Source organism: Fukomys damarensis, unplaced genomic scaffold (genome assembly GCF_012274545.1).
Source record: "Fukomys damarensis isolate Sample0158 unplaced genomic scaffold, DMR_v1.0_HiC HiC_scaffold_5, whole genome shotgun sequence".
NCBI classification, from domain to species: domain Eukaryota; kingdom Metazoa; phylum Chordata; class Mammalia; order Rodentia; family Bathyergidae; genus Fukomys; species Fukomys damarensis.
The window spans coordinates 6,771,783-6,798,050 of record NW_022900917.1 but is presented as its reverse complement, the minus strand read 5'-3'; the positions used below and the strand labels follow the sequence as shown (position 1 = coordinate 6,798,050).

The 26,268-nt window shown below is 43.2% G+C and overlaps 1 protein-coding gene across 3 annotated transcripts in view; it reads right to left on the bottom strand.

The window, feature by feature from the left end:
* The window catches only part of Samd12 (sterile alpha motif domain containing 12), a 360,178-nt gene that overhangs the window by 119,391 nt on the left and 214,519 nt on the right, over nt 1-26,268 (bottom strand). The window contains exon 5 of one of the 3 annotated variants that reach the window (XM_010619517.3): nt 24,103-24,230. The exons of the other annotated variants lie outside the window; for them this stretch is intronic. Coding sequence (XP_010617819.1) covers nt 24,220-24,230 — 11 coding nt within the window. The 3' untranslated portion in view covers nt 24,103-24,219. Of the gene's footprint in view, nt 1-24,102; nt 24,231-26,268 lie in introns of those variants that run through there. 3 annotated transcript variants of the gene reach the window in all.

Sequence of the window (26,268 nt, the reverse complement as noted above, 5' to 3'; positions counted from 1 at the left end):
CACAACCTTGGGTGATACACTGAGTGCTTTCTCCCTCTATCCTGCTACTCTGAGGATGGAAAGCTAGTTTCCCTTTAAAGTTTCTACCAGGTCTTCCAAGTTTCACCACACTGCCCTGTCACCCTCCCCTCAACCGAGGCTGGATGACACTAGGAAAGCCACACGAGGGTGTTAGGGTACGTAAAAGAGGAACAGGGAAGCGGTACCCACTGAGGGTCTCCTCTGCTGTCAGCAGGTTGTGCACATGTTTTTCTTTATGCCTTAAAATGTACAGAGCCTGTTGCTTACCCCCATGTTACAAATTATTTAAACAAGATTGGCAAGATCAGTAACCTACTAAAAGTCCTGAAGCCAGAGACAGCAAAGGCAGTGGAACCCAGCTCTGTCTTCAATCAGGCTTTTTCCTTCTGGGTAAGGAAATTAAGCATCAGGAGGCTATCATAGAAGGGCGGACAGTCTCTAGTCCTTGAAGGCTTAAGGAGAGGCACACTGTTGTCTTGTATGGGTAGGATAGGTTACTCGCGATTTTACCCAGGTCAGGACCCCTGTTGGGTCTGTGACTTTTATGATGCTAGAAGCACCTTTCTGAATCAAGGAATCCCCCCCCGCTTTAAAGTCTTCAGCACTCCAGATCAGAGGACAGGGCTATGCCACCCAGCGGGACCCTGTAGTTGCCGGCTAGAGGCCAGGGGTCTGTGTCACCCTCCAGCTCTGCTTCTGCACCTCGCCATGCCCATGAGCAGCCCGGGTCTCGGACCCTGCAGCCGGGAAACCGGGCAAGCTGTCTCCACATGCCTCCTTTATCTCACATCGCCCAGTCACCTCCGACTTTCGCGCACTCGCTAAGGCAGTGCCCACGTAAAGCCCAGGCTGGAGACTGGAGACCAACAGTAGGGACATCACAGGACAGGCCGGTGACGCGGAGACCCTCACCAGCCGAGGGCAGAATGGCTAGTCTACACGCCCAGGAAAGCTCAACGCAAGGCATGTCTGGGCACAGATTTAAAGTTCTTCTCTTCTAAGGTGGGTCTTTTCAGACAGAACCGGGTGCTGTACTCTGTACACACTCATAAGCACTTCCTATCGATGGTTTTACAGCCGCTATTTAAATACTGATTTGTTCTTATAATTGTATGGAATTGCTAAGGCAATGAGTTTACACTGACTTTGGATTCTGATGCCGAATCTTGAAGGAATACGTCTTCACAAAGATGACATTTTCTTTTCAAAATGTTAAGATACCGCTAAACTTTTAAACTGTGAGGACTGTGAGGCAGAAAGGAGTGTGGCTCCTTTTGTTGCCGTTTTCACCTTTTGTGAATGGATTTCTGCTTGAAGGAGCCCACAGCGGATGGAGCGGAGGCAGGGAAATGACGGCTGGCAGAGCAGTTCACCAGGTTCTCCTCTGTTCAGAGTCACTGGCATTGCAGAGCCCGGCCTTTCCCATCTAGGGTGCAGCCTGAGTGCTGGGTCACCGGTCGGAGAGGAAAGCAGCCCTCCTGATGGTGTCCCGGCACCACTGGTTCTGCTGTCGACGTAAACAAAGGATACCTTTCAAAGCCCAGATGTGTTTTAATCAACACACTGTAAATGGTGACATCAATATACATACGAATGCTCAGGGTCTTGCTTCTCCTCTGTGCAACTTCACCAACGTCACTAATCAGAAAGCAAGGGGAAAAATGTACAGGCTGACACTCTGCCAAACATACCTGAACAGGAAAAAAAGAGCATTCTTGGGGCTGATTAAAATCCAGGCCTTCCTCACATCTCTTTAAAGTCGATTATTAGTTTAGTTGCATACATATTTATTGAATACAGTATGATAATTTGATACACGTGTAGGATGCAACAATCAAATCAGGCTAGTGAATACTGCTATCTACCGAAACATTTAAAAAGTTTTTTCATTAACACGTAACAATTGTATACATTTATGAGGTACAGTGTGATACTGCAACAGATACATTCAGTGCATACTGATCAGATCAGGAAAATTAATGTTTCCATCTCCTTATCATCACTCTGAGTGCCTCGGTCTGGATCTTCATACAATCTATACGAGGTTATTGTGAGCTCCAGCTATCCCTGTGCTACAGAACAGCACAACTTAATCCCCCTCGCTGGGTTTCGTGCCCATGGTCCACCTCACCCTCCCCAGCCTCTAGTAATCACTATTCTACGTTCGGATTGACTTTTGTTTTAAATAGCAGCTCACATCTCTTTTTAAGAAGCTAAACAAGACTCTGGCATCTGCCCTGGGTCCCTGAATCCTTCATCTAGAGCTGCGGCTTTGAGGGGTGCCGCAGGGTGGTCTTGCTTCTGTTTCCACTGCCTGTGCAAGCACAGCTGATGGAAAGCTGTGTCAGTGTCCCGTTCTCGCTTTCTGATGGGTTCCTGGGGGGATTCTGAGTAACTGTGCCTCGGCTCCCACAGTGGGGGTCCCTCTCCTCCTCCTTTCCCGGCAGTCACGGAGCACAGCCAGGCTGCCTCTGCAGAGGAGGAGGTTTGCAGCCCTCGTCTATTCCGAGCCCCTCCAAGGCAGGTTCTCACGTATCTTGTCATTTTGTCTGTGTAGAGGTGTAAACGGTGGCTGGACATCGATGAAATGGTGTTTCGGAATTTTAAAAAATGTGCTACCCAGGAGGCAGGACTGGTATTTAATTTGCTGCCTGTGTTCAACAGACTGTGAGCTCCTCAAGGGCAGGGACCACGTCTCATTTGTCTTTGTAACTGTGGTGACGAACACACAGGCCTTTGTTCATTCATTTATTCAACAAATATTTACTGAGAGCTGGAGGTACCAGGGGAGCCAGGCACAGGCTTCAGCAGAGAGTCTGACATTCCATTTGTCACACAGGCTGGCCTGCCATGGAGTATGTAGATTTCTACGGTTACAAGACATACAAGTATATGCTCAGAGTAAACGCAGAAGCGGGGCTGTCTTACTCACAGACTCGTCACCAGCGAAGATGGACAGGACCCGTCTTTCACAGATAAGGAAACCGGCACCTGGCACAGATCAACCCCGGACTCTGCATCTCTCAAAGTGGCCCACTGAAGATAAGGTACTTCAAGCGGAAAGCTGCGTTGCTGTTCTCTCTCCCGCCCTCAAATCTACTTTTGTCATATCCAAGTGGCCCCCAGTATCCACGGGGGACTGGCGCCAGGACCACCTATGGCTATCAAAATCAGGATGCACACATCCCTTATATAAAATGCGGGGTACCTGCGTACGGCCTGCGTATGCCAGATCACGTATTTTAAATTATATCCTGATGACTTATAATGCCTGATATAACAAAACTCCTATGTAAATTGTTGTTCTATTGTCCTATTTAGGGAAGACTGAAAATAAAAAAGTCTGTACACGTTCAGCACAGATGTAATTTTCCTTCTTCTGAGTATTTTCAATCAGCATTTGGCTGAATCTACAGATAAAGGATCTACATACACACAAATAATTAAAAAATAAATTATAGTAAAAGACACGTCGTCACTCATCTTCCCCTAAGTCCTCTGCCTCACTCTGAATGCCCATCGTTCCTCACTCGTCCCATCGTTCTTGCACTTTCTGGTGCAAGCAGCAGCTCTGGGAGTTCTCTTTCGTGAGCGTCCTGACAGTGAATGCCGCTGCTGAGCACATGCACCTCCAAGGCAGGCTTGTGAAAACGTGACACTGCCCTCACCCGCCTCACTAGATGTGGCACTGTGTGACTTCCCGCTCTTGTCCAAAGTCAAAAGGACCACAAAAGGTAAATATTCTGAATCAATTCAGGACCCTGAGGCAGCCAGGACAGTGTAACTAAAGACACTCATGGAAGTGGGCTCCAGAATGGTTTTAGAAAGTGGAAGAACAATGGGATGTTTGTTTGAAGTGAGAGGTGGTATTTTTGAGAAGGATTAATGGCAATATTTTTGTTAGTGTAATGATTTTTTGTTTGTTTGTTTTTGTACCAGGGATCGAACTCGGAACCTTGTGCTTACGAGGCAGGTGGCAGAACCACTGAACTAAATCCCTGGCCTATGCTGCAATAAATTTTAAAAATTTAAACACTCATCATAGTTTTTAATCATCTTGCACACACATATGTGTTGTATATTAATTTTTAATAATTTCCCCAAATATACATAATTCAAGGATCTCCAGACCATGTCTTAAATAAAGATTATGAAATTAAATTATTTTAGGAGCCAAAATGTAAAGCAATTTAAATAGGGCTGGGACAATATAAGGGTCAGAATAGAAGAAATTAGATGTATGTCTCTTGTTTGAGGTACAGAGTCCAAATTTGATAGCTTAAAACATCAGTTCTTTCATTTTGGTTACACTTCCGAGACTTAGGCATTTGTGAAGGGCTTGGTGGGGTGGTTCATCCATAATTCCACATGCCCTTCCCTCTTAGGAATGCTGGGTCCATTTCCAAGATGGCATCTTCATACCATGTCTGGCACCAGAGTACTCCTTCACCTTTCTGCTTTCCCTTGTGCTGATTTTCTGATTCTTTCTCTAGGGACACTTCCTGTGGCTTGGCCGTCTCAAAGCATGGTGAGCTCAGGTGGTCTGAGTGGGCCAAGAGATAGAAATTGAGCACTGCTAGCTTCTTAGGTTCTAACCTGGGGAACTGTTTAACTAATCAATTCTGACATGTTTTACTGATCAGAGCAGTTAGTAAGCCTTCCCAGACTCAAAGGGAGAGTTCTCTAAACCCTACTTCTATAGGAGGGCATTAAAGAATTTACAAACATCTTTAAGGTCTTCTAATAAAGCAGCCTCTACATACTGGACTGTTGTACTGTAGTCCTGTTTTAACCTGTCTGCTGTAACAAAATGTTATAAAGTGGGTGGCTTAAGCAACAGAGATTAATTTCTCATGCTCTGAGCACTAGAAGTCTAAGGTCAGTTTCCAGGATTGCAGACTGCCAACTGCTTTTGTATCTGGCAGAAAGACAGTGAGAGGGGTCTCTGTGGCTCCTTCTATAGGGCACTAATCCTATTCAGGAGTGGCTCCATCCTCAGGATGCCATTACAATGGGATTAGTGTTTTAACATATGAATTTGGGAGGGCAGCAACATGTAGTGTATAACAGACCCAATGCAAAAATATTCTGAATTAAAAAAAATAAAGAATGGAGTTTATTTTTAAAAATGCTGAAATCTCAATTTTTCACATTGGCAAGTGATTCAAGTTTTCTGAAGCCCTGCATGTGTCAGACATGCACATCCATAGACACTACTCATGTCCACCAGAATCTACCTTCTGATTCCAGCACCAAACTGATCCTTACAAAGGAGTCTGAGGAAAATACTGATGTATATTTAAAAATATTTTGCTCCCTTAAGAATGAAGAACGAGGGCTGGGAATTTAGCTCAGCGGTTCGGTGGCCTGCCTTGCAAGTTGCAAGGCCCAAGTTCAATCTCCAGTACCAAAAAAAAAGAATGAAGAACTAAAGAGTGCTTCATCATCGTTGACAAGAGACCTTTTGAAAGACTGGTTTGAAAACATACCATTAGTTAATGAGGAATCTTTCTCAAAACTCTGTCATGCCCCACAGGAGCAAAGTGAGTGCCTTTTCTGAGAATTTCCTTCTCCAAATTCCATCCTGGACAAATCACAGTTTGAGCAGAAGCATAGTGATTTTCACTTCTTGTTCAATTTAACTGGGAACGAGAAATACAAGATGATAATGGAAGAACTGGTTTAATGTCCTGAAGGACAGAAAAACCCTGGGAAGGACAGAAACTAAGAAGTCACTGCTATAAAAAATTTCAAATCCAGATCAGTAGATTTTAAAGTACAGTGACTGAGTCACCTTCTGACTCAGAACTACGGAATGTCCATTTGAATGAATGCTGAAGATGATTCTGATGTGGGCTATCCATGAACTGCACTGCAGAGACTCAAGTACAAGGGCAGTGCCACCACTTGGAAGAGTGTCCCCCAATGGTGCATGTGTCAAAGGTCTAGAGGTGCTGGAACCTCTGGGAAGTGGGGCTTTGGGGAAGTTCCATGGGTTACTGGGGGTGGGTGCCCAAAGGGGTTGAGTGTCGCGGCCCATCCTCTCCTTCGCTCCATGTCTTGGCATGGGCTCACTTGCTCTCACATGTATTCCTGCCACTGCCGTCTACTGCCCTCTTGAGAGGCCAAGCCATTGAGCTGTCCCATCTTGGATATGACTCTCCAAACTCTGAGCTAAGTAAAACTTTTCTCTTTAGAATTGCTTCTGGTGTTTCTTCATAGTAACGAGGAGCTGACTAATACAAGAAGGCTTTGAGGGAATAAAACTTGGCACAGGTACAGCATGGTTGATCCTCTTTTTATGACTGGGTGATGGCACTGGCAATAGCAGAGTGAAGAGAAGAAAGTTCATGGTGGGCTCCATTTCCCTGAGTAGTTCAATGTGGAAAAAGGGCTAAGAGTAGGAAATAAGTTAGGAATAAGTAGGAAATAAGTAGGAATAAATTGCATGAGTTAGCTAAGTGAGGTGAAGTAAATCGTGATCACTCTCAGGGCCTCAGTTTCCTCATCTGTAAGATGAGGGCAGTTAGCCTGGGTTCCAACAATAGCAAGCACATCCCCGTTCCGTAGCCCGTCTGACTCAGACCTGCTCACTCAGACTGCCCATCTTCACCACTGAGCTCTGACCGCACGGTCCTCTTCTACGTGGCCACTCCCAACAGACTGAATGGGTTGAAGCCAATTTTCCAGGTTCATGGAGGACCTGGATGGTCTCCTTCTCCTCCCGCTTGTTTGGCTATGTAATGGTCTGGAGGGAAAAATCATTTGAAAAAAATCACGACATGCAGTTTTGGAGGGAAGGAGATAGTTTTGAGGGCAGGAGATACCCAGAAACAGCAACGTGCAGTCGGAAAAGGTGTGGGTGGCAAACTGTCTGCCAATCTTGGGCCTCGCTTGGTTTTCATGGTGATGGAAGTCTTCGTGTAGCTGCCTCTAGTGAATTTCAGCAGCCACATCCCAGGACCATCAGCAGGAAGGGCAGGGCTAGGATTACTGAGCAAAATTGTGGGTTTGCACATTCATGAACTTGAGCATAAATACCTCAGTTGATTCACATTAGTCCTGACCCAGAGGGGAAGTAGGACAAAGGAGTCTCAAGGTTGCTCTGAGTTTCCTTAGCACCACAGACTTCCTGGCTGAGTGGGGGTGGTTGTACAGAAGACGAAATACAGACAGATCAGGCCAGACTGGGCCAGAACCTTCAAGGATTTGATTTAGTAAAGAGCCTCTGATGTATGGGTCAACTGTGGTATTTTGGCGAAGTTCCTTAACCTCTGCAAGTGTCAGCTTTCTGATCTGTGAAGCAGGGATAGGAACATCCTCTTGCCAGGGATGTCATGAAGACTGAGAATGTACAGGTGTACGGGGCCTGGCACAAAGTACAGGAATACTACATGGAAATTCTTTCCTTCTTTCCAACATCTACTCTGCACCTAGGAACTGCTAACAAATAAAGCAAGGGAGGGACAAGAATCTTCTCGCTAAAAAATGGCTGTGGAAATCCATGTCCTTTTACAGCGGAAGCCTGGCAGGTCTTTGCCTGCCTCTCTGCCTTTCTGACTCACAGTGGCACCCTCCTTCCACTCCTCCCATGCCTTTCAGGCTGGCCTAAGGGGGGCAGTTTGACCATACAATGCTGGGATCCAGCCCAACAGGAAAATATCTCTCAGTGTGGCTCTAAGGCCAAAGTATCAGGAAAGACATCACAAACTATTATGCATAACGTGGCCTAGCCGAAACTATGGCTAGCATTTGCTCATGTGACTAGAGTCAGTATCTAAGTCGGTTCTTAGAACACCAGCACAGGCAGATATGACTGTTATCAGTTTACAGACAAAGGGATAGAGGCCAACATGGCTAAGAAACACCAACTGGATCTGTTCCTGAGTTCATAACCATCACTTACTATAGATCACTTAGCATTCTGGATATGTAAGAAACTTGAACAGGCATTTCTGCCCTCAAGGAGCTCAGAGTGGAGAAGAATAAGCACTGACATGGGATCAAGAATACTGTGACCATATTAGACAGGAGGCTTGCTGCGGGCAGGAACTTTGGTAGAGCAATGAATGGTTCTTAGCAGGAGCTCAGTCAGTGTGTTGGGTGTATAAGCAAATAACATGGTAAGTGCTAAGGTGCATGCTACAGAAAAGAAACCGATGGGAATCCAAGGTCTAAGATTGTCCCAGAGTTACACAGGAGAAGACCAGCCAGACCCTGAACTGGGACCTGGCGAAGTCAAAAGAGCGAATATGTAGAAGAAACAAATACACGAGGTGGGATGTAGAAAAGTCTTGGGAGTATTGAAACAGTGAGGCAGATGATCTGCTTAGAGAATCATTTGCCCAGAGTCAGTCTAGCAAGGAGCCCGTTAACCAAATAGCAACTGGTGGTTCTTGGTGCAAGCCTGCCTATTATCTAGAAACAGGTCAACAAGGGCAATGGGAACGAGGTCAAAGGAAAGCAAGGCTGGCTGGTCTTGATATACAAAGGAGGGGAGCAAAATGGAACAGGCCGGATCACAGGGAAGAGTGCTCCACCCAGGGCAGAGGAAATGCAAACACATCTTTTGGCAGCTGTGGAAAACAAGGAGGACAAGTCAGCCATGAAGAATGTGGAGGAGGAGTAGTACCAGGAAAGGCGCTGGGAGGAACACATGCTGGGCCCAATCACTCTTTCCATTTGGCGTCTCATGCACCAGAGCAGCCCACGTGCTCTCAGGAGGCCCTTGTTGCAGATGTTTATTTTACCCTGCAAAATGAACTCAGGGAAATCATGGTTGGGGGGATGTCACAGCCACAGCCGTGAGCCTCAATAAGGCACACGGTCCCCGTAGTAGAGATTTCTGCTTAGATATATAGTGAAAAAACATTACAGTGCATTATTTTAATATACCCTCACTTAAATACTTTGTATATATAAAATTACATAATCTAACCTGGGCCAAAGAGCTAAATCTAAAAATGGAAGAATATAAAGGATGGCTATATCTTAGGACCACTGGTTCTATTCTGAACCTTTCTATGCAGTTATTCTAAAACACAATGAAGCCGGACCAATCAGCCGTGGTCTGTTGGTTTGTATTTAAACCATGTGTTCCACCTGGGAAAAGAATGGTTGGTAATATCCTTCATATGGGCCTGAACTCTAAAATTTTTTACCAGAAAGGCCAGAGTAATGGTGCGGGGTCATGTTTGCCTCAGCCTGTAGGGCTGGACAACTCACCACGGCCCACGCTGTATGGTGTAGAATCCCAAAGATCCGTGAGGGATGGAAAGGCATGGTGAGGAAAAGGGGCTCCTGGATAAGAACACCTCCAGGGCTGGTGGTTCACCAGCAGGATGTAGAGGACTTGGCTTAGATGTATTACACTGCAAGGAACACTGCAAGGACAGAAAGCAAAATCAGCAAGGGAAAAGATACATCGGGAGAGTACAGAAGAAACAGGCCCCAAGAGTGCTTTGTCAGTGGAGCAACAAAGGATGCACTTAATCCCTTCAAGAATGAGTTCCACAACACACGTGAAATGTCCACAGGGAAGCTCATGGGGTCTTAAGCCCCCTGAGGTCAGCCATTTTACCTCCTTTTCCTGGCATGGCCCACAATTCTAGACTCCCAGAAGGAAGGCAGGAGTTCCTTGACAGTTTAGGAACAGGGAGATGCTCCAGTCAGGGAATGGTAGGAATCCTCCTCAAACTCATTTCTAGTTACCAGTGAGAGCCAACTTTGCAGTAAGGATCTTCTAAGGAAAACTCCTTCTGGCCCGGTGGTATATAAGTGTCGGGGGAAAGTGGGCAAACCCTGCTGGATACCACAGCCACCTCTTGAAGATCAATAAAGCACATTATTAAAGATCTGAGAAGTAGTACAATATAAAGACTTATGTTTTTAACCAATATTTTTCCAACCTATTTGACCATGATCACTTTTTCAAAAACAGAGTACTTACTACACATCTTGTTAGATATTAGTATTCCACAGAAAACAGTCTGGGAAATCCTGGACTCAATCTATGAAAGTTCTTCACTTCCTTGACCTAAGCTTTCAGCACATACTAAAAACACTAATGATAAGAGCTAGCACTTCTATAGTCTCTGTGTTAGGAGTTTTTACAACTTGCCGACTAAAACAGGAAGCTGGTGTGGGTAACCACTGGGAGACACGGAGCAGCAGAGAACTTCTGACTGGCGTTGACCGCCTAAGTTTGTTTTGCACCTCTGTTGGTGATGCTGTATGACAGGTGTCTAAAGCTTGGCTGGCCTCATTTTTCTTTGCTGTAAAATGAGAACCATGCTCGGCACACAGTAAGTGCTACAACTGTACTTTTAAATTCTTTTGTAAGTAAATTAAGTTCTTTCCAGGACAAGTAATTGTGATTCTTTGCTCCACACCATGGAACAAGAGAAGGCACAGACCATGGACTCCTGTGGCTTTAAGACCACGGCATGTTATGGACAGAGGAAGGGGACCTGCGGGTAGCAGCAGTCCTAGTGGAGCTGGCTCCCAGTCTTGGGGGCCCAGCCATGCAAGGCCACTCAAAGCCAGGGAGTAAACACAGGCTGTCACGGGCCAGGAAGGACCATTCATTTCATGGGCATCTAGGACCAAGGTCAAGAGCAGAAATGATCAGCCTTTGTCTGCAAAGAGAGCAAGATTCTAAACGGCCTTTGATTAAACCTAGCAATTTTATCCCTACACTTGAAGAAGCACGCCTCACAAGAAAATCCCCTCTGAATCAAGTCACATGCAGATCTATGAGCTTGAGAAAAGAACAAGGAAAGATGCCAAATTGAAAAATGACAAAGTGCCACTGGGAAAAAAGCCAACTTTTAATGTGCCTCAACACCTTTTCTTTATCCCTTCTCAAGCTATCTCCAGTTGAGCAATGTTCTAGGCAACCGAACAATCCTTCACTGAGATATATGGAGAGTCAGCAGTGTCACGGGGCAGACGAAGACAGTGAGATGTTTTAGAGTGTGCACAGGGGAAGTGAATAGTAGGGGGAGCCCTCAGGGCACAGGGTAAGAAACACGTTGGTTAAATAAAGAATTCTGAAAGGGTGCGGTGAACAAATTAGTTCGTCATCTCCTTGAGACAATGCTAGGTTTGTCATGAACATAACTGTTCTCAGATATTTCCTTTCTGTCATTTTTCTGGGATTCTTCCACTTTTTAAAAGTTAGGGTCTAAACCCATAATGCTTTGTGTATTATCTACCCCTAATAAATAAATGTGTGTTAAATACACAAAAGGCCTTTCTTCAGGGATCCTTCTGCTTCAATGTCCAGTGCAGTCTCCTAGCCTAGTAACATCTGATGTGTCCAAGGTGGCTCTGAGTCCTGTCTCACTCTCTGGTGCAAGACTGCTTCTCACTGTACTTTGTGGATAAAAATAAGAACCCTGACTTTGTTCTGGTCACTGTATCAGGACAGTTACATTTATCAGCTCTTTTACTCCACAAGCCACCTGGAAGGCAAGTCTGTCTGTGCCTTTCTCTTCACAGTGTGTGACAGTGAGGCCCAGGGAAGAAAGCACTTGTCCCACAGACAGAAGGGGCAGAGCTTCTTCTCCAACTGCCACAGGCACAGCATTGGTACTTCTTGGTTTAACCATTCCTGGTCTGTCAGTGCTGACCTGTGATGAGGCCAGGGAATGTGTTTGCTATAATCATCCAGGAAATGAACAGAACACCCTGGGCCACCCTGACAGCACAGCTCAAACTCTAAATAAATAAAAACCTAAGAATCTGTAGCCAGACAGATCTAGGATGGAACTCCTGCCCCCCCCCAGTCAATCCTTGTCCACGTGGCCTTGAACATTATTTCAGTCTAAGTCTTGATTCTCTCTCTCTATACAATGGGAATTAGACATGAACCTATTTGAATTGTATGTGCTGTGAAAGTTAAACAAGTTAAAGAACGTGAAGAATGTGTCCAAATACATACCACCATGGAGCTAATCAATACCTAGATTCGGTTAAGGTCTGTCTGGTAATTATGGTGCCTAGGATTTGCCTGAGGCTACTAAGTATTTAACAAATGTCTACTGGAGGCATAAATACATGTATGCCTTTGTGTGGGCATCCAATACAATATGACCCATCTGCAAAGGCTAACTGTATTTTTGGCTGCCTCAAAACAGATTTTATGTCCAGGATTCAAGCATTATAAAATACGTGTAGGATGGTGTCAGGAACACAGCACAGATTCTTAATAAATGTGGTATTTAAAGACCTTGATCACCATAGGAAACCTGGCTACCTCTTACAGTCTAATCTATCATTATTTTACTTTTGTTGGTGCCATTACTAGTTCTTTTTTCCTAGTTCTGATTTTTTACTTCATATCCCTTGTTGACCACACCTGGCATATCTCTAGGACCCTCTCTAAAGAACACAAAATTGTTCTTTCTTGCCATGGAGGAGTATATGTAAATATTGTAAATTCATTTTTTCTATGGCTCCATCTATGTGTGTACTATGTGATTTTTCCTTTAAGTAGTAATACAAAAACGATGGTGAATTTAGCAAAATTATATGCCCGTGCTTTCTTAACTGTAACAAAAGCAGTAACTGCATAACTATGGCCAGCACCTTCTGAGGTATCTGTTCACGAAAGATACAGAGGTTGCCCCCAGATAGTGAGGGAGAGATAGTCCGATCCCGCCTCTGGCTGCTGCTGACTGGATCAAAGGTGAGCCAATCAGAGATCCTGCTCAGGGAAGATGGAATTGCGATGGGAGAGGCAGGACCTAATGGGAACAGGAAGCTGGGAAATTAAGGGGCACTTGAGAGTGTTAAGGTTCTAGCTACAGCCATGAAAACGTGAAAGGCGTAGGAAATCATCTGTTTTTCTGTAAAGTGAGCACCGGAGGGGGTAAATATATTTAAAGAAAGAATAAAGAAACAAGAGTGAAGAGCAAAAACAAGAGAGAGATCAGATTAGAGGATGGTTGGGATTCTGGCTGGTTTTGCAGCTCAGTTCTAATTCTTCTCACAGCGCTGCTGCCTCTGTGTTGCAGTCTTGTCAAAGATTCTCCTGTACGTGTCTGAGATTTTCTCTCCAACCCTCACTGCTTTATTGAAGCTTCTGTGAGTTAATTTCTGTTCTTTGTAACCACAAGGATCCTGACTTACCCAAGGATTACAATTAGGCTTATCAACAATAATCCTTATGTGCACTTAACACCATGCACGGTTACAAACTGCTTATTATTATTAATATCTACTCCAAGCAAGCACTGCAGTAATGCTGCTGAAGCAGTCATCCAAGAACTAATAATTAGGTAGCAGATGGAGGTTAAAAAGCAAGCCAGGGAGAGTGAGTAGATTTACCGAAACGATAACTAATAAGAAAAGTCATCGAATCGCCAGAGTTAATTCCATTTACAAGAGTCCATCAGAGTTGCATGACTGTCGATCAGTAAGGGGAAAACTTTTATTAGGATAGAATAAAACAATGAAACAGATGGATTGCTGTTTTTAAGATTAAGATTAGAAGAGCACAAAACACTGGCTATGCTTAGCTGGCTCAGGAAAAAAAAAAAAATGACTACCACCTCCATGGTTCTAAGAAATATGCTCGGTTCCCACAGATGCCAGTAAAGCATTAGGCAACTGTCAGTTTAGTAATGGAAGTGCCACCAAAGATTCATATTTAACAGAGATCAAATGGAATAGACAATGGGGAAGGTGGTTGTTGGAGAACTAAATTAACCAAGTGTGATTGAAGAAATAATTGAGGAAATAAAAAGATCAATAGGAAATCAGGCCATTCTGCAGGACCGCAGGGGAGAAACCCTGAATATTTGAAAAGAAGCACATCTTATGGACTCATCCCATTTCTAAGGCACTAAGAAGGGGAGCTCTGGTGCCCGGTCATTGCTGAAATGGGTACACAGTGAGAATCCAGCTAACTAGAACCAGTGAATGACTGATGAAAAAGTTGGCCACATACTTGACTTTATGCAATATAGTCTGCAGACAGACAACACAACAGAAACACTCTTCCAGATAATAAAAATGCAATAGTGATGCTGTTTTTAGAAAAATCTAAAAAATCCAGGAGAATGGTAGGAAAATAAAAATTATCTTTCAGGGCCGGGGATTTAGCTCAGTGGTTCAGTGGCCTGCCTTGCAAGCGCAAGGACCTGAGTTCAATCCCCAGTACAAAAAAAAACATCCTTCAGCCCCTATTCAGACTCTATTAAAATACTGCTGCATTTTTCAGTATTATGTTAGAGTAATATATCCTTACACTTTTCTGAATATCACTGCTTAAAATATCTTGATCTTCTAATATATGCTGTTGTCATATTTTTTTTTCTGCTTAATACCTAGTGAGGATTTTCTCATGTAACTTCATGTAATTTCAGGGCTATATCACGTTCCACTACATGGTTTTGTTGTAATTTAGCCAACACATTAAATGTTTCAACAGTTTCCATTTTACTTTTTTTTTTTGGTACCGGGGCTTGAACTAGGGTCCTTGCCCTTGTAAGACAGGCCACCAAACCGCTGAGCTAAATCCCTGGACCATTTTACTATTTTCTATGGATTTAATGTTTGTGTTCCTGGAAAAGTTTTTATCCTGAAATGGTAACTGGCAACATGTTAGTATCTGGCAATAGGGCCTTCAGGAGGTAATTAGGGCAAGAGGGTGGAGAACCCTTAGAGGGATGAGTGCCCCTGTAAGAGGTGCAGAAGGCAGCCATTGGAAACCAGGAAGTAGGTGGTTACCAGGAATGAATTCTGCAGGTGCTTTGACCTTGGACTTCCAACCCTCCAGAACCCTGAGAAATTTGCTGTGGCTAAGCCAGCTGGTCTACAGTGTTCTGCTGTAGCAGCCCAAATTAAGATATTATTAAAAAGGGGCTGTTTCACCCTGTCCACTTTTCCCTTTGTTTCTTTCCAGCCCCTTGTGGCCTAAAGAGTACTGTAAATTCCTTTCACCTATGCTAAGTAATTGCTCTTTTGAATCTCTTTGATTCCCATAGAGCTGCTACTGAACATTGTAATGAAAAACTTACATGGGACAAGGTACAACTCTGAAGAAATTATTTATTTACAAAAATCACACACGAGAAGAAAATCACGATTGTGCAACCCAAATTCCAAATACGAGGCTTGATGAAGATAGAATATTCACAACAAATTTGTGAAACAGAAAATCACCTAGATTCTAGAACTTTCTTTCCTAATATTTTCATAGTCTTTCATCTATCCCAGTTCTATTTCTCCTGTGATTTTTACAAGCACATACTTTCCCCTCCCTCTTGGCCTTGGCTCATGCCTTTACCCTTCAGTTTCCTCCTTATTTCTAAGCTCAGGCTTGAGTTCTCCTTCCTTCTTGAAATCTTGGGACTCCACAATCATCTCTCTTCAGAGAGATGGATCTGTGCTGTTCAAAATGGTAGAGCATGTGGTTTTAAAATTTAAATTAAAATTAAATAATAAATTCAGTTCCTCTTTCACTTTAACTACATTTCAAGTACTTAACAGCTACAAGTAGCCAGTGAATACTGAATTAAAGAGAATAGATCTAGGACATTTCCATAATTTCATCTATTGGACAGATGCTCTAAGAGCACTTAATTCTGTATGACTCAAATGCATATTAAATCATAAATATTCTAATTTTGTTTTCCAGTTATATTATACTTGAAGAATCAAAAAATAACAGGAAAAAGTAGTCTGCTTGCTTTCTCCATTCTGAATGGAAACTGCTAGGCACCCAGGAGATACTTAGTAAAAACACTTGGGTGATTTGGGTAATGACCCTTCACTATTTCTCAGCAGAACATTCAAACAAGGTGGCGCTCTTAGTAACTGTAGCAAGGGTATAGAATGAACATTTTGGAGAAGCCATGATAGGGATTCTTCTAGGTCCACAGTAACATTAGAAAAGACCTTGTCTCCTGCAAAATGTCCACCTCATGTGCTCAGAAAGAACCCACGGAAGACGGTAGAAGGGATTCTTCAACTAGCTACATGTTCTGATCAAATGAAATCATCAAAAAGGCCCAAACAGATGATTCTATACCATCCTTTGGAACTGTTTGCAATGAAAAACCATCTTTAGATACTGATGCACCTTTGACTGTGATGTTGGCGGGCAGAGAAACTGGCTTGTGTCTGGAGCAGTTTACTGGAAGTGATAAAGCCATACACAGTACACACTCTCCTCTCCCATTTCACTGGCTCGAGGTGACAGCAGAATTTTAACAAAAACTCAGGTCTTGATTCATTAGCACAGGCTTGTAAAATGTTTATTTTATCCTCACACAAATCGCTGGAAAGGATATGTTCTTAGAAGTAGATCCACTTACGATCTACCATTTATTGAGATCTGTAATAATCTGGTAATAATCACTTTGCAAAAATATCTCTTTTAATTCTCACAGCAACTCTGTGAGCTAGGTATTTTTGCTCTCACTTTTTAGCAGACAAAACTTATTTTCAGAGAGGATGTTTCATTTGCCTATGATTAGATAGGTAGTAGAAGACAGAGCCAGGATAACAACTTACATAAATTGTTTGACTCCTGTTTTGAGGCACTTTGGTGCATAATTCCAAAGTTCACAAAAGCAATACAGGGGACAGGGAGCCCTACCATGCCATTCTGAGCTCTCTCTTACGCAGAACAGGCTCTTGTCCCTCTCAGTCAAGCCTTTTCAGACGTTCAACTGAACAAATTTCAGCAGTAGAGACTCAGAATGGCTACAGCGGCTGACCCGTGTCTCAGTGAATGAGGACCCTTGGAGTCTCTTATTTTACATAAACGAAATCGGATGTAAGCCTCAGGAATGCTGAGTGGTCGTACAACCTTACAGTGTACCTGACACCTACATTGTTGGTTCCAACTCCCATTCCCAGTGCAGACCCCCACCCCACCCTAGAGCTCCATACCCAGAGATTGCAGGGGACTCGAAGGGCCCTCGAGCTTGTCAACTCACAAACGATCTCTCTATTTCCAGACCAACTCTCTCCCTCATCACCCTCTTTGGAGGCTCTTTCAGCTTCGTGTGCCTCTGGACAGGGCCCAGGACTCACTTCTGATGGTCCCTTTTCCTCCACATCGGATCCATCCATTTCCAAGTGTTGCTGACTACCCAAGTACAAATCTGTCCCAGATCAGTTCAGGGGCCACCACTATAGTTCTAATCACTATCTGTTCTTTCTTGGATTTTTCCAAAATTGGACAATCTGCTGGCCCTCGTTTCAATTCTATCCTCAACGAATTAATTCTTTACACAGCAGTCAGCACATTCTTTAACAATATAAATGAGACACTATTTCGCCCCTGCTTAAAGTCAAAAGGGTACATGTTAGTCAGTGGGTGTGAAAGTCCAGCTAGACAGAAGGAACAAGATTTAGTGATCTACTGCACAGCACAGAACTATAGTTAAAAATAATGTAAATTTCAAAGTTACAGAAAGAGTAGATTCCAAAAGTTCTCACATACAAAACAAGATGTTAGTTATCTTGACTTTACCTTTCTGCAATGTGTACATGAAGCATAACTCCCTAAATAATGCAATTAAAAATAAGAATGAATTAATTAAAAAATTCTCTGACAGCCTCTCACTGTATTCCTGAGATGTAATCCAGGGTCTTTGTGCAGTTGTGAGGCCCTGAAGGACTTGGTCCTTCCTGTGTCCTGGTCACAGGACTCTCCCTCCAGCCTTCGCTCAGTTGCTACAAAACGCTGACCTCTTTCCCTCATAGTTAGTGCGTGCTCTCCCCAGTTTGCTCGCCTCTCCCTGCTCTGATGTCTCCATCTTACCCTTTACCTGTTACTATCACTCTCAGGCTCCATCAGAGCTCGACTGTGCATCTCACCTGCTTCATGGTGTCATACAATTTAGCAGGACGTATGCGTGCACCTCAGCTCCTGCAGGACAGGCCTTGGAACCAGACGCACTCACCGAGAGGCTGCTGCTGGACAGCACAGTGCAGCTCCTGCAGAGTTGCCCCTCTGGCAATGGACAACAACAAGTGCTATTTCAGATCCCGCAAAATCTCACATGCAAAGGCTTAAACATTTTTGTCCAGTTTCAGGCAGTCCTGATAATTTGCTGACTTTTCATTAGGTTCCGATAATTTTCAATTCTCTATTTACCTCTGTCTTGGCCTTCTCCAGCCATTACCTACACAACAAATGTGAGTCCCTATAACACCTGAATTTTAACATCTGTAATTATGTCATTTTGTTTTGCTTTGCTACTGTTCCGGCACTATCCCCTGCATGCCTTTTCTTCCTGTCATTATGATTCAAACTAGTCACTAGCTGAAAAAACAAATGGTGTAAAGAGAGGCCAAAGCAGAGTAAATTGAGCTGGGAGCACATTTAACTCAGAATATTAGAAAAGACGGCTAACGGGTGGGCATATTACAGAGTAGTATATGGAAACTCAAAGGATGAGAGAGTGTGGCAATGTTCAGAGAATGGAAATGAGGATAACACTATGCTAGACAGTTATAGATGCAAGATAAATTCTTTTAGAAAGTAGCTGTAATGGGTGGGTGATGCAGGTTATGACATTAAATTACACACACACACACACACACACAGAGTTACGTGCTGCATAATGATGCTTCCGTCAATGGTAGACCACACAGGGTGGTCTGAAAGGCTGTATTACCCAATAATGCTGTAGCCATCTTAGTCCGTGTAAATATTCCCTGTGACACTGATACTGGATCTTCCAGAGCTTTCAATGATCCCGCTGTGACACACGTGCCGTAGGTTCACCGCCACTGCTCTGAGTCACACACAACTCCTAAGTCAATCAATGACACATCTCTTAGAATGTATCCCCATGGGTTAACAATGAAGAGAGAGAGAGAGAGAGAGAGAGAGAGAGAGAGAGAGAGAGAGAGAGAGAGACTAACCAATGATAGTTTGTTTTTTATCCCCAACCAGTGATGGCTTATTTATTCTTGTTTTGACTATACTTCACATTTTTAACTTTGGTCTTTTCTTGGGATAGCAATATATGGTATATAACATCATCTTATGATGTTGGATAGCTTCAAGGAAGCATGGCTCCCAGTCACCCATGTGTCCAAGAGGCTAATTAATACAGTACACAGAGTTGCTAAGCTGTAATTTTCACTGAATTAGGTGTATCAAAAGCACTGTTGACTTACAATGCTTTCAACTTATGATGGATCTAATGGTGCACAACTGCACCACAAACTAAGAAGCATCTACCATCAGTGATGGTGAATCTTTTAGTGCTTTCAATGATACAAATAGCCCAGCTGGCACACACGCCATAGGATCTAAGTGAGCATGCGTATTTGTTTTCTTCTTTTTTAGCAACTATCTCTGTTGTGGACTGAATTGTTTCCTATCCAAGACTCATTTGTTAAAGTCTTAACCAAAAGTAGTTTGAAATGTAATGGTATTTACCACCTTTAAAGGGGTAATTATGCAACAATGACTACAGTAAGATGGGCACTAACCCAATATAACTGTGTGCCCATGAAATCAACGGACAGGACTATACACACAGAGGAAGGACCGTATACAGTCACAGGGAGAAGCCAGCCATCTACTGGCCACCAAGGAGAGGCATCAGAAGAAAACAGCCCTGTCAACATCTTGATCTGGGACCAGCAGCCTTCAAAGAATGAGAAAGTAAATTTCTGTTGTTTAAGCTCCCTGTGGCATTTTGTCATGGTGGCCCTGGCAAACCAGTACCTTTTCCCACTAGATTCTAAAGCCAGCTAGGACAAGGATCATTTATTCTGTGCTTCCAGGTGTAACTTTAGTATCTAGCAAAAAGCAATGGTGAAATACTATACTGCGAGCATGTTCAGAGTTCCAGCAGCAAACGTGACAAAGTATCTAAAAGCATCACACTCTTGGGGGTGCCTGGTTCGAATCTTCACTGAATCACTTCTAAAACCACATGATCCAGTTCAAATCACTCAACTTCTCTGTGCCCCAACTTCTTGATCTGAAGAACAGAGATAGTAACAGGTCCCATCTTATGGAGTTTTGTAAGGATCAAGTGGCAATGCTTAGAACAGTGCAGATATGTAATAAACACACAATCATGACTGTGATTACTGCTGGTGACGATTCACCCAGCCTTGTGGGCCTAAGGGTCTATGGACCAAGTCTGCTAAGACTCGGAGAAGTTAAACATCCAGGGTTTTGGTATTCTCTGGACTAAAGGATGCTTGAAGGCAGGGGCTGTCTTGGTGTAAGGTCCTCGAGGAAATTCCCAGGTGAAAGCCATTGCCTGGCCAGTCCCACAGAGAGCAAGTGCCTCTCCACCTGAGGAGCGAGGTTTCAGGAAGAGGTGATGTCCTCCACGTCATACTGACAGACGAAGCAGTCAACTCTTTCTCAATCTCTTTCTTTCTCAGCCCAGTGCTTGAACAGAATGAGCTTCCTGGAGTCTCAGCAATAATTATTTCAATTATCTTTACTGTCATAGCTCTCAGAATCCACTAGGCGCTATTTTAAGGACTTAGAGACAAAAGTTCTGGCATCTCCTGACCCCAAGGCTAGGCTGACCCAAGGGTCCGACTGAGTCAATACGACTGCTTCTCACAACAGAGGCTGCCAAGGCATCGCGATGCCAGCTTTTCTTATGATACAAGGAAGAAAACTAAAGGATGGTTCACTTAAAGATGAAAGTTGTGCCCGTTTTATGAAATAATTCCTTAAGTCACTGCAAATTCAACTCTCCTTAAATCCCATATTTGTCTATAGATTACCCAAGAAAATACATACACCACACACACCATACACACCACACACACACACACAGTGTGGGGTCAAAATCAAGCTGTTCTACAGCATGGACAATGGCGCTGTGAGTGAGAAAGAGTCTGTTACTCATTTTCTAGGCAGAATACGTAATTACTACACGCTCAGCAGCATTACACATTTGTGATCTCACAGTTTCTGTGCGTCAAAGTCCTGCTGTGGCCGACCCGGGTCCTCTACCCTACTCAGTGACTCTCGGCTACAATCAGAGCGTGGCTGGTGGTATCCACACCTGCTAGCTAGGAAAGGTCATCTCATAAGCACACTGGAGTTGTTGGCAGAATTCAGTTCCTTGCAGCCCCAGGAAGAAGGGGCCCTGTTTCCCTAGTGGTTTGGCTAGGGCAGCTCTCCTCTACCAGGGAAGGCTGCAGCTCTGGGACATGGTCCATGACTTCTTCATAAGCCAGGGAGGGGATCTCTCCAGCTGAGAGGGACCTAGTCCTTCTAAGACATATGATTCCATTGGACCCACACAGGATGATCTCCCTTTTCATTAAACAAAGTCAAATGATGGGATGATGATATACTCAAAATCTCTTTGCCTTTGCCTATAACATGACCTCATCAGTGGACAGAATCTCATCAAAAGCCTAAGGTCTGCCCCCTCCAGAGGAAAGCGCTGGACAGGGCACACATGCCACATGGACAGAATCTTAGGGGCTGACCACAGTGATCAAACATTTTAAATTTCCCAGTCTCAGCCCTCTTATGGTTCCTAATTGAGGTAAAACTCACAGTTTTAATCACTTGTAGGTATGCAGTTCCATGGGCCTCAATATGTCCACAAGGCTGTACAATCGTCAGCACTGTCCAATGCTGAACATTTCCACCATCCCACAGGGAAATGCTCTACCTTCCAAACCCAGCCAACCACTAATCTACTTTCTTGTCTCTATGAATTACCAGTTCGGACAAACAGAATTATAAATCTCCTGGTCTTTTGTGACTGGTTTCTGTCATTTAGCTTGTCCACGTGGTTGTCTGTATTCATATCTCACTCCTTTTAATGGCTGAGTAATATTCTACCACAATGTTCTTTTTTAAAATCCCCTCATTAGTGGACGGGCACTTGGGTTATTTCTACCTTTCGACTCTCAACAATAATACTGCTACGGACTGCTGTGTTTTTGTGTGGACTTTTAAAATTTATTAAACATATATCCAAAGTTTTATCTTATCAATTAATGAGGAAAGCAGTAAGATGTTACAACTAGTTAGAAAGAGAATTCAAAGAACAGAGATTTATGTGGGCAACACAGTGAATTTACAAAACGGGCTTTTTCCACAGGCAGGGGCAGGGATTAGCTGTCCCTCCACCTGCCAGAGCTAGCTTTATCAATAAAGTTTATTTCCATCCCTATCATTTTAGCTTTAAAGCTTACATAGTTATAGTCTTGTATACACCATATGAAATCAGATAAGCCAAGTGGTATACTCTAAGCAACATACAGCAAAAGTATCCAGCAATAAAAGTATCCAGTAATCGCTGGTATATTTTAGTCTTTCATAATTTTCTTCTGTCTCTCTTTCTCCCTTTGTGCTTATACAGACTCAAAGAAATATAATTCTCAGTAACAAAATAAGACTGAACTCAAGCAGATTTGGCCCATGTACAGAAGGGTGATAATTAAAATACATATAGTCTGCCTGAAGCTTGCAAATCTTTGCAAATTTTTTTCCTTTTATTTAGTGCACACTGGTTATATAGAGTAATGAGTTTCATTTTGGCAGATTTGTACATGCACATAATATGCTTTAATCATATACTAGGAACTGAATTGCTGGGCCATAAATACAATCTCTATGTTTAACTTTCTGAAGTTAGTTTCCACTCGAGGCTCCATATCAACAAGTTAAAATCAACCAAATAAAACTCAAACCCATTTTCACATTATCATTATCACAGCTAGAAAAGCAGCCTGTGTTACTGTAAACTGGCCAAGGACAGATGACCTTTACCAGCAGCCCCGCACCATGGCAGGCCAAGAACTTTCTGAAATGTCCATGTCTTAACCCCAGAAGGGGTTGTGCCGCCAAGGAGAATCGAGGTTCCAAGTGAGACTGATGATCTAGAGATGGGGAACTACCTTGAGTTCTCCCAGTAGGTCCCATCTATTCCGCAAGTCCTTGTATGTGGGAGAGAAAGGCATGAAAGAGGGGACCAGAGGGATGGCTGCCTGAAAGGCCATGGCCTGACCTTACTGGCTTGGAAAATGAAGGAGGACAGCAGCCACCAGCCCTCTCTGGAGTCTGGGGAAAGCCTTGAGATGGAGTCTCCTCTAGAGTCCCTTGAGGTGGACACAGCCCTGTCAACATCTTGAACGTGGCTCAAGGAAACTCACTTCAGAGTTATGACCCCAGGACTGTGAGATAGTAACTTTGTGGTGATTTGTTACAGTTGGTACTGAAAAGGAGCATGAGCTTTCTCCTTCCCAATGTGTTACATATCTCTGTGGCATGGCCAGAGTTATCATCATGGTGAAGGGAGGCTGGGAAATGGGGAAAAATAAGAACCAAGACAAGTCTTGTAAAGGTACAAATCCCACTGATGAATGGAACTGTATTGTATATCTAAAAAAACTTGATCATGTCCCTTCTCTATCTGAAACTCTGAAGTAGGTGTCTGGAGTTCTCAGGATTGTGGTTCATGTGTTTGATGACACCTCAAAGTTGTGGTGGTCCACCTCTGGCATCACTCTGGAACCTCACCTCACACCAGCCACTTCCCAAACTTTGTATTATCTGTAGCAAAGACCTTGGCATCAGTGTTCCTTTTCTCCCAGGTACTTTCCTGGCTTGGTTCATTCCCACTGTACAATCCTTAAGGCTTTATATTCTCGTGTGAAGATTTTGGGCGATTAATGACCTGCTACAGTAATTACTATTTCTCCTTGGCAAGATTATTTTATTTGCTCATTCAGTTTGCTAAATACCTATTATGCACCAGACACAATGTGTTCCATGTGGCATGGATTCAGACTGCATCACTGATAAATGATTTACCGACACTTCATCTGACACATAGTAGGTACTCAGCAGCTGTTATTGAATGAATATTAATTTCATTTTAATTTGTTAAAGCACTTAATGCTAGATGTACAGATTATATGACAAATATTCTTTAAAATTGGTGGGAAAGATTGTGTCTTAGTTACTTTCTTGTTACTGGAAAAAAATACCCGGCACCCCCAAGTTAAAGAGGAAAGGTTTATTTTAGCTCACAGTTTGTAAAGGTTAAACATGTAGAGGTTCAGCTGGCTTCAAGGCAGGGTGGCATGGCAGAGTAGAAACAGTCCATGGCAGGGCAGGCAGGAAGCAGGGAGCCTTCTTTTTTATTCCATCCAGGCTACAAGCTTATTGGCTGGTAGCAACCATATCCAAGGTGGGTCTTCCTTCTTCAGTAAATACACTGTTCACACCAGAACTGTAAGAAACCAATTAGTGGACTAATCCAGTATCACACACCCATGATCCAGTCATCTCCCCAAAGCCCCACTTATGAGGGCATGAAGCTTTGGGGGGACATCTAGATAGAAGCCATAACAACTGGGTAGAAATTAAACCTTGTACCACAGTTAGCATCTTTTTTTTTTGGTACCAGGGGATCAAACTCAGGATCTTGTGCTTGTGAGGCAGGCGTGGCACCACTGAGCAAAATTCTTGGCCCAATTAGCATCTTGAAAAGGCAAATACAAACACACAGGTGGGTAGCATATTGTTTTTGACCCTTTAAGTCCAAATGGAGCACTGTGAAGCTTTCCTACTCTAGCACACAGGTGCATGTGTGTGCACAGACATACTCAAAGACCTTATATGCACCCAGATAACATCTCCAAGAGAAAACAATTCACACATTTCCTAGTCACAGCTCTGTCTATAAAGTACTTCCTCAGGGTGGAGTAATCCCTTCTGAGTCTTTTAAACCAAAGTAAGAGAGGCTTTTTTCTTTCTCCAGTTCATTCTGTGAGCAGATGTGATGAGCTCAAGTCCCTACTAAGAATTTCAAGCCTGGAGAACTGGATAAATAAATACAAATGAATTCATTCGATGGAGTGACATTTTCATTTAATTAAGGCAGAGAATCAGCTCTAAAACAAATGATTACCCCTGACAAAGGAGAAGAAACTGGTCCTTAATTAATAAATTTCTAATAGCTCTCCCGGGCTGCGAGAGTCTTTTGTGAAAGAGCACATTTGGAAGGAGGGGCACAGCAGAGAAAGGAAAAGAAGTCAGGGAGAAAAGGAGGAAAGGGAAGAACAAAGGTAATGCACATTTAAAGTTTTAAAAGCAGAGCAAAGCCCAAAGACCATTTACTTGTGCTTTAATACAGGTCAAATCATTCTAGAAAAAAAAAATTATTAGAGTAAAACTCCTTGTGTAGAAAAATAATTACCCAAGTCTAAGGAGAGGATCGATTAATTTCTGAAAAAATACAAAACAATTTTAGGTTTCAACAAAATTTATATGCTCATTTCATCTCTTTATCCTTTGTGTGGTGTGGAGTGGCATGAATTTTAGGGAAATCAATGACAAAAGATAAATTGTATTTTCTGAAACTCGGAAGGATAAGTATCCATTTATGTTGTTTATAGTACACATAAATCACGACACCAGCAACATGATAGAGAGGAGCTCTATTGAGAAACAGACTGAAACACTTCTCAAATATCTGCAGAATCTCCACATACTACCCAGATAGTTTAACAGCGATAATATCATCCTGTTCCTCTAATATAACTTGGGAAGAGTGACTTTTCAAACACATAAATCAAAGCCACATCACCCCTTACATAGCACACTTGAAATCCTTGAGGTCAATGTTAATAATTTTCAGTGCACTCATTTATGCTGAATCAATTTCAATTAAATCAATTAAAATGGCAACTAGCCAAAATTGATCCAACAAGATTAAGACTACTCAGGATATCTGGGGCATCATGAAATGTCAGTCTGACATTCCAGCTTCACTATGATGTCAAGCTGGGAGATAAACAAATCCGATATCTTAGTGTCTCCAAAACCTCAGGGATGCAGAAAGCAGCTCAGAAAAACCCACACATCACCCATTCCTTGCAGCTCAAAACAACGGAAAATGGAAAGTGAAGAGCGATAACTATGTAATTAATAAATAAGCTACTAAAATAAATCTTTTATTTGGACAGTGTGTTAGATTAACTAGTGGTTACCTTGGATTGCCCAGCTGAACTGAATCAATGTGTTTGGGCGTGGAGGACCCCCCTGAGGACTGTTGCCAATGACATAAAAAGAGAACTGGAGGGGAAGATCCAGGGCTGTCGATTTTCTAGGAGAAGCTTGCTGTGGATGGTTTTCCTGATGCGAACTTAGCTATTCTCATGGGAGGAGCAGCTCAGGGCTTCACTGTTACTGGGAAAAGCTGCTGTTTTTGTCAGGGGAGCTCTGATCTTCACTGCCTTTGGGCCATTGGAGCGCAGATCCTCTAT